Genomic DNA, 9,598 nt, shown 5'->3' with positions numbered 1-9,598 from the left:
CAATCAGTTATGGATTTAATCCTCACAACATTCCTGTGTGATATGGAATTATTATCCCTATTTTATAGATGGAGAGAATCTTCAATTCAGTAGATCAAGGTCCAAGGTCACACAGAGAATCAGTGACAGAACCAGGAACTAAACCCAGGTCTCAGGAATCCAATCATACTTCTCTATCTGCTAGACCAACTTTCTAATCCTAAAGAGCTGGATTTAGATGCCTTTGGGAATTCCAGACTACATGCTTGGTCCTGCCTCAGCTCAGAGGGCTGGACTTGATGACTTCTTGAGGTCCCCTCTAGCCCTACATTGCTATGATTCTATGCCTATCCAATTGGTTAAGGAGCAGTTCCTGTCCAGGGTTTTCCTCAGGACCTCTTTCACTTCCTTGTTCCTCAGGCAGTATATCAGAGGGTTCAGCGCTGGGGTGACTACGGCGTAAAAGACAGACATCACTTTGTTGAGGTTGAAAGGGTGGATCCTCCTGGGCCAGGCGTACATGAAGACAGTGGCTGAGAATAAGATGATGACCACGGTGAGGTGGGAGGCGCAGGTGGAAAAGGCTTTCCTCCTGCCCTGGGCAGTGGGGATGTGCAGATTGTGGCAATGAGGCACAGGTAGGAGAGGACAGTGACAGCAAGTGGGAGCAGCAGGATGACCAAGGCCAGGGCAAAGTCCACCATCTCCGCCACCAACATGTTGGTGCAGGCCAGGTTGAGCAGTGGGGAGATGTCGCAGAAGAAGTGGTTGATGACTCCGGGACAGCAAAATGTCAGCAAGAGATGAAGTACACTTTGGCCAGTGAGATGGAGAAGCCGCCGGCCCAGGAGAGAGCTGCCAGCTATAGGCAGAGTTGGTGGATCATGATGGCTGGGTAGCGCAGCGGGTAGCAGATTGCCATGTAGTTGTCGTAGGCCATGATGGCCAGGAGGACATACTCGGTGCACATGAGGAAGATGAAGAAGTAGAGCTGGGCCATGCAGATGGGGAAGGAGATGCTCTTCTTCTGAGACCAGAAGCCCACCGGCAGCTTGGGCAGGATGACCAAGACATACCAGATCTCCAGGAAGGACAGGTTCCCCAGGTAGTAGTACATGGGCTTGTGGAGCTGGTGGTTCTGCTTCACCACCAGGATGATAACCATGTTCTCTGTGACTGTCAGCACGTAGGTGAGCAAAAAGACCAGGAAGAGCAAGGCCTGGACCTCCAGTTTGGTGGGAAATCCCAGAAGAATGAATTCCCTGAGGCCGGTTTGGTTCTCCACCCTGGCTTGCCTTTATCTGCAGATGTGAAAGGAATGGAAAAAGCAGCTCAGTGAACTTGTGCTTGTGTGCAATGAATCGAGCACATGAATCCATCCATTAAGTAATTATAGGGGCCACATCAATAGAGTAGCTGACCACCTCACAATCATACATGTATTAAGAGGCTACTTCATCGTCACGTGCAAGTACTTATGTGGGTGATGATGATGCACATAATTGCCATCATGACCCTCATGTGCTAGGCAGACCTGGGTGGTATTTTTTGTTTGAAAAGATTTTTCAGCAAAAAGTGCTGATTCTTCAACTCCAAAATATTTTGAAAATTTGTGTCAGTTTTGCAAAGTTATTTTGGGTGAAAAGACCTAATTAACAAAAATCAAATTGTTTTGATACTTTGGTTCAAAATGACATGTGTTTCAGAATTTCCCTGATTTTATTAACAAACAAAACCATTTGAAAATGGTCAAAGCTAAAATGAAACTTTTTTTTGACCCTTTTTTTTTGATTTATTGAAAATTTTGAAGAAAAAAAGTTTTTGGTTCAACCCCAAATGATTTTTTGGAACTGCCAGATCACTGAAAAATCCATTATTCTCACAGCTGAGTGTTTCCCCAGAGAATTTAAAAGACCTTTATAGACATTCTTGAACTACCGTTTGATCAAAACAGAAGGAAATCACCAAAAAATGTTCACTTTTGTTGAAACATATTGTTTTTTGAGGAAATTTTTGTAAATGAAAAATGTTGAAAGTTGTCAAGTGTTTTGTTGAGGCAGAAACAATTCCATATTTTCTAGTCATTTTTTTTCATAAATTCATAGTATTTAAGCCATAAAGGATAATGCAGTCTGAGCCTGAGTATAACATGGGACATTACATTTCACTAGTTGTCCCTGGATGCCCACAACTTAAGAACTTAAGAAAAGTCATAGTGGGTCAGACCAATGGCTTGTCTAGCCCCATATCCTGTCTCTGACATTGGTCAGAGCCAGTTGCTTCTGACAGTTGAGGTTTAGGGACTTCTGTACCATTTGGTTGTGTCCTTCACCATCTTGGATAATAGCCATTGATGGACCTATTCACCATGAACTTATCTAATTTTTTTTTGAACTCAGTTATACCTTTGGCCCTCACACCATCCCCTGGCTATGAGTTCCACAGGTTGACTGTGCATTGTGTGAAGAAGTACTTCTTTATATTTATTTTAAACCTGCTGCCTATTCATTTCATTGGATGACTCCTGGTTCTTGTGTTATATGCAGGGATAAATAATACTTCTTTATTTACTTTCTCCACACCAGTCATGATTTTATAGACTTCTAGCATATCCCTCATTAGTTGTCTCTTTTCTAAGTTGGACAGTCCAAGTCTTTTCAATCTCTCCTCATTTGGAAGCCGTTCCATCCTTCTAGCCATTTTTGTTGCCATTCTCTACCTTTTTTCCAATTCTAATATTTTTTTTGAGATGAGACAACTGGAACTGCAGGCAATAGTCAAGGTGTGGGTGTACCATGGATTTATATAGCTGTATTATGAAATTTTCTGTTCCATTATTTATCCTTTTCCTAATGGTTCTAGACATTCACAATGACTCCAAGATCTCTTTCTTGTGAGGTAATAGCTAATGTAGATCCCATCATTTTGTATATATAGAGGGGATTATATTTTCCAATGTGCATTACTTTTCACTTATCAGCACTGAATTTGTTGACCAGTCACTCAGTTTTGTCAGATTTCTTTGTAACTCTTCAAAATCAGCTTTGGACTTATCTTGAGTAATTTTGTATTGTCTGCAAACTTTGCCACCTCACTGTTCACCCCCTTTTCCAGATCATTTATGAAGTTGCTGAACAACAGTGCTCCCAGTACAGATCCTTGAGGGACCCTGCAATTTATGCCTCCATTGTTAAAACTGACCATTTTTTCCTACCCTTTGTTTCCTACCTTTTAGCCAGTTACTGATACATAAGAGGACCTTCCCTCTTATCCCATGACAACTTAACGGTGCTTAAGATCCTTTGCTGTGGGACCTTGTCAAAGACTTTCTGAAAGTCAAAATACACTATATTCACCAAATCCCCCTTCTTGTTGACCCCCTCAAAGAATTCTAATAGATTAGTGAGGGATGATTTGCCTTTACAAAAGCCATATTGACTCTTTCCCACAATATCCTGTTTATACATATATTGGCTAATTTTGTTCTTAGAGTCTACCAATTTGCCTGGTACTGAAGTCAGGTTTACCAGCCTGTACCTGCCTGGATCACTTCTGGAGACTTTAAAAAAAAAGTTACATTAGCTACCCTGAAGTCATTTGGCACAGAAACTGATTTAAGTGATAGATTACATACCACAGTTAGTATTTCTGCAATTTCATATGTGAGTTACTACAGAACTCTTGAACAAATCTTCCTCACATCCTCTGAAGTGAAGACTGATGCAAAGAATTCATTGAGCTTCACTGCAATGACCTTGTTGTCCTTGAGTGCTCGTTTAGCAACTTGACCATGCATTCCCCCTCCCTACTGTTTTGCAGATTTCCCACTTCTCATATGCTTAAAAATTGTGCTTAGTTGTGTTTTTTTGTCCATAGCTAATTGCTCTCCAAATCCTTTCTTGACATACTTTATTATATTTTATGCTTTATTTGCCAGAGTTTATGCTCCTTTCTATTTTCCTATCTAGGATTTTAATTCCAGTTTTTAAAGGGTGTCTTTTTGCCTCTAACCACCTTTTTTACTCTGCTGTTTAGCCATGTGTTGTGTTTTAGTCCTCCTGCTGTTTGTTTGATTTGGGGTATACAGTTAGTTTTAGCTTTATTATGCTGTTTTTAAGAAGCTTCCATGAAATTTGCTGACAAATCACCCTTGAGACTGTTGGGGACACCGGGCATGGCCACTAGGTAACTCAGGGGGATGGAAGACCACGAGTATCGATGAAGCCCCCTTGCTCTAGGCCCAGATGACCCCCCCTTCCCTTTTCTCCCCGAAGACACTCACAGCAGTCACGCTAAGAAATTTGCAACAGTGTATTGCAGGCGCAGACTGGCTGGAGCAAGATTAGGTCAAGCAGGACAGGAATGTTAGATAATGCTGAACAAACAGCTCCATATATGGGGGAATAGATGATAAGAGGAAAAAGGGGAACTGGCTGGTATACCGGATTGGCTATATGGATACTCAGGGCAGCTTGCTATTGGATAAGTATGCTAAAGAATGAATGTATAAAATATGTGTAACTGCTTGCAGTGGTGTGCAGGATTTGAGATTGTTGTCTCCCTGTACCGCCTGAAGCTTCAAATAAACTTTTCTACTTCTCCACCCCGTTGTGATTATTGGGCGACGCACACCGGGCAATGAATCCAGCTGTTACCTGCCTCGGGCTTTTGTGCCAGCAACAAGACTGTTTCTTCTATTTTCTGTTTAACTAGCTTCTCATTTTTGTGCAGTTCCCCTCTTAAAGTTAAATGTTATTGTGGTGGGTTTCTGTGGCATTTTACCTTGTACAAGGATTTACATTTCATAGAATATCAGGGCTGGAAGGGATCTCAGGAGATCATGGTCATCTAGTCCAACCCCCTGCTCAAAGCAGGATCAATCCCCAATTTTTGCCCCAGAACCTTAAATGGCCCCCTTAAGGATTGAACTCACAACACGAGGTTTAGCAAGCCAATGCGCAAACCACTGAGCTGTCTCTCCCCAGCATTTCATGGTGTTATGATTGATATTGTCAGGCGGTTCAGATGTATTCACTTCCTCAACCAGATCCTCAGTTCAACTTCAGACTCTTGTGGGGTCCAGGACAAGCTGCTCCAAGAAGCAGTCATCAAGTAGAGACTTGACTCTACATCCCTTCCTAAGGTGATATATACCCAGTCATTATGAGGATAGGATTGGATTAGACTAAAGCATAACTGGTGTTTGGCTAAAGCATATCTTCCAGAAAGGTATCAGTCTTCAGTTGAAACCATCAAGAGATGGAAAATCTACCACTTCCCTTGGTAATTTCTTCCAATTGTAAGGGGACTGTTGCCCCCTTACTAACATTCAGTGGGGGTATTTTAGTTGCTAGCTCCCAGTACTAAAAAGGGGGAAGGGTCAATGGGGAATCAGGATCCTGAGACTGACAGCCCCCCAGGAACAATGGGGAGAGGCCAATGCTCCAGGTCAGCCTGAATGTATTATTGCCAGCAAGTTAAAGAAGGATGGGCTGGATGAATGGACTATAAGGTGGATAGAAAGTTGGCTAGATTGTTGGGCTCAACAGGTAGTGATCAATGGCTCCATGTCTAGTTGGCAGCCATTATCAAGTGGACTGCCCCAAGGGTCAGTCCTTGGGCCGGTTTTGTTCAATATCTTCATAAATGATCTGGAGGATGGTGTGGATTGCACCCTCAGCAAGTTTGCAGATGACACTAAACTGGGAGGAGAGGTAGATACGTTGGAGGGTAGGGATGGGATACAGAGGGCCCTAGACAAATTAGAGGATTGGGCCGAAAGAAATCTGATGAGGTTCAACAAGGACAAGTTCAGAGTCCTGCACTTAGGATGGAAGAATCCCAAGCACCACTACAGACTAGGGACCGAATGGCTAGGCAGCAGTTCTGCAGAAAAGGACCTAGGAGTTATTGTGGACGAGAAGATCAATATGAGTCAACAGTGTGCCCTTGTTGCCAAGAAGGCCAATGGCATTTTGGGATGTATAAGTAGGACTATTGCCAGCAGATCGAGGGACATGATCGTTCCCCTCTATTCGACATTGGTGAGGCCTCATCTGGAGTACTGTGTCCAGTTTTGGGCCCCACACTACAAGAAGGATGTGGAAAAATTGGAAAACGTCCAGCAGAAGGCAACAAAAATGATTAGGGGTCTGGAACACATGACTTATGAGGAGAGGCTGAGGGAACTGGGATTGTTTAGTCTGCTGAAGAGAAGAATGAGGGGGGATTTGATAGCTGCTTTCAATTACCTGAAAGGGGATTTCAAAGAGGATGGATCTAGACTGTTCTCAGTGGTAGCAGATTACACAACAAGGAGTAATGGTCTTAAGTTGCAGTGTGGGAAGTTTAGGTTGGATATTAGGAAAAACTTTTTCACTAGGAGGGTGGTAAAACACTGGAATGCGTTACCTAGGGAGGTGGTGGAATCTCCTTCCTTAGAAGTTTTTAAGGTCAGGCTTGACAAAGCCCTGTCTGGGATGATTTAGTTGGGGATTGGTCCTGCTTTGAGCAGGGGGTTGGACTAGATACCTCCTGAGGTCCCTTCCAACCCTGATATTCCATGATTCTATGATTCTATGAATGACAGGGCAGGCAGGCTAATCAGGGAGTCAGGAGGCCAGGGCAGTCCTGTCCTCTGTGTGAGCTGGAATTGCCTGGGTCAGACAGAGTGGGGCCGAGCTAAGGAGAAAGCAGGGACCCAAGCTAAGCTGTGGAGCAGAGCTATGCCAGATCCATAGGGACCAAAAAAGCAGCCCAGAGAGAACAGACCCTGTCCTGGGAGCAGAGCTGTAGCAACCTGAGGCAGAGGGGCCAAAGAAGCAGCCCAGGGAGCTGGAGGCAGAGCAGCAGCAGCAGTGCTGAGACAGAGTGGTGGAGCTGGGGCTGGAGGAGTCCGGAGCTGGGTACAAGGAACAGACTGTGAACTGCCGTGACATCCAGAGACACTGTTTGTGATGTTCCTGCCACAGAGCGGGTTGATGTGTTTCCTTTAACTTTTCCCATTTTCCCTTATTCTTTTTAAAATTAATTGTTGATTAAATAACTTGCATTTGCTTCAAATTGTATGTAATGATCAGTGGGTCAGAGAAGTGGCCAGTGCAGAGAGAGTACCCCGGAGTGGGGACACCCTAGCCCCTGTCCTAGATGACCACAGCAGGGTTGGGGGTCAAGCCCCCCAGGAATCCTGGGCCCAGCTTTGTTGGGGTTACGAAGACTTTGTCAGACAGGAGAGTGGAAGGGGAGTCCTCAAGGGCAGGGAGGCACTGGGTAAAGGAAGTGGGAGCAAGGACTCAGATCCTTTTACTATCCACTTCACCAGGATAGTGCAGAAGCCAGGAAAGTTCCCCACAATAGCAGAACTATTCCCCCACTTACACAATGTTAAATCATCCTAATAGTTAAAAGTGTGTGTGCTATTTCTAATTTGAATTTGTCTTGCTTTACTTTTGCACTGGAAAAAAAAAAGGTAGGGAAAAGATTTTTTAAAAAAGGTTGAGAAATAGTGGATGTTGGGAGAAACACTCTCTCATCTTTCTGCTCTTCCCCCCACATCTTTTTCTTTGGCCAAAGAGGAAAAGAGTGAAAGATATAGTATTCTTTTTTCCCACCAAAAAAAAAATGTAAAAGAAAATTTTAGTGAAACATTTTCTGTTTTCTTTTGTGAAATATACTTATCTTTTTTTTCAAAAGGCTGTGTTCTTTTATAGAGCAGCCCCAAGTGTAATGACATCAAATGATTGGAAGCATGCTAGATTAACCTTAACTGGAAATGGGGAGCAAGGTTTTTTTAACAATGAGGGTAAGTAACCACTGGTTATGGGTGCCAATAGAAAAACACAGACAGGTATTTAGTACTATTAGAAATATTAATCTTTTTTAAAACCATAAAAAGCAGGATTGGGGGATGATTTTACAAACCTTGACTCAGGGGAGCAATCTTTATTCACAGTACTCATCCTACTGAAGGCTTTTTTCCACATGATAGTAAATTCTGTAGAAAGTGATAGCTAGCTAGCTAGATAATATGAAGGCTTGGTAAACTTTGAACTCACCTTTCAATGCCACAAAAAGTGCAGGCCTATTTGCCTGGAGACAAAGATGTTAGTTTTTGGGGGGTGGGGTGTTAGGATTTCTCTGTAGGTTGACAATCACTGTCAGAGCATATAGGTATCATATTCAGCACAGCAAAATTTACAAGCCAAGTTTTTTTTGTTTTGGTTTTCTGTCTAACTCTCGGGTGTAAAGTTAGTTAAAAACAGAGAGGTTAGGATGACAGACTCCACTGTTCAACAAAAGCTGGAATTAGTCAGATTTGAGGCTGAGGAAAAATAAAAGGACCATGAAAGACAGATAGAACTCAAGCAGATGGGAATGGAGGCAAGGGCCAAAGAACTGGAGGAGAAAGAAAAAGAGAGGAAGCATGTGGAGGAGGAGAAGGAAATAGAGAGGAAGCATGCACTGGAGATGGAGAAGGCAAAGGCTCAGCAGAATATACCAACAAACCCTAGCAATCCTTCTCCAGGTACCACTTCCCACCCCAGAAAGTTCCCCACCTACAAGGCAGGCAATGATACTGAGGCCTTCTTAGAAAACGTCGAAAGGGCCTGCCTTGGGTACAGCATCTCTACAGACCAATACACGGTAGAGCTGAGGCCGCAGCTCAGTGGACTCTTAGCTGAGGTAGCAGCTGAGATGTCTACGGAACGCATGAACCAGTATGAACTGTTTAAAACCAAGGCGAGAGTCAGAATGGGGCTAACCTCTGAGCATTCCCGTCAGCGGTTCAGAGTCCTAAGGTGGAAACCAGATGTGTCATTTACCCGACATGCCTACCACATTGTGAAACATTGGGATGCCTGGATATCAGGAGCAAGTGTTAACTCTCCAGCAGATTTTCCCTTCCCAATGCAAATGGAACAGTTCTTAGAGGGTGTTCCTGAGGAAATAGAAAGATACATCCTAGATGGGAAACCCAAAACTGTAATCGAGGCGGAGGAGATTGGAGCCAAATGGGTGGAGGTGGCAGAGAAGAAAAAAACTGGTCGCAGTTGGAGCGGATACCAGAAGGGACAACCTCAGACCACACCTTACTACCGGGGGCTGCCCAAGGCCCCACCTACCCCCCAAGGAACCCTTCAGCCACCTTATCATCCCACCACACCATTCTCCAGCAACCCACCATGCCCCAGTGGCCCATCAGCTGGACGAAGTTTTAAATGTAACGAGCCAGGACGAAGTTTTAAATGTAACAAGTAAAGGCCAACTGCCCCAAGAACTCCAACAGATTACAGTTCATTGCACCGGAATCACCCCAGAGGTCCTCAGGCCCAGATACCTCCCAGATACCCTTTGAGCAGAGGGAAACTGTGAGTGTGGGTGGAAAAAAGGTCACCGCATGGAGGGACACCAGAGCACAAGTGTCAGCTATCCATGCTTCCATAGTGGACCTCAATTTAATCAACCCAGAGATCCAAGTGATGATTCAACCCTTCAAGTCCAACTCTTTCAATTTACCTACAGCCAAGTTGACTGTCCAGCACAAGGGCTGGTCGGGAACGTGGACTTTTGCAGTCTATGATGATTATCCCATCCCCATGCTGTTGGGGGAAGACTTGGC

General features: G+C 44.0%; 1 protein-coding gene across 1 annotated transcript; it reads right to left on the bottom strand.

Moving 5' to 3' along the window:
- Window positions 1-312: 312 nt before the first annotated feature.
- On the bottom strand, window positions 313-2,314 carry LOC119842192 (olfactory receptor 6B1-like). Its single transcript, XM_038370097.1, is given in 4 exon segments — window positions 313-596; window positions 599-778; window positions 781-1,274; window positions 2,292-2,314. Coding segments are annotated over 4 exon segments (981 nt in total).
- Window positions 2,315-9,598: the final 7,284 nt, after the last annotated feature.

This window comes from Dermochelys coriacea, chromosome 13 (genome assembly GCF_009764565.3).
Source record: "Dermochelys coriacea isolate rDerCor1 chromosome 13, rDerCor1.pri.v4, whole genome shotgun sequence".
Taxonomy (NCBI): domain Eukaryota; kingdom Metazoa; phylum Chordata; order Testudines; family Dermochelyidae; genus Dermochelys; species Dermochelys coriacea.
Note: the sequence above shows the minus strand (reverse complement) of the source record. Positions and strands in the feature narration are given on the sequence as shown.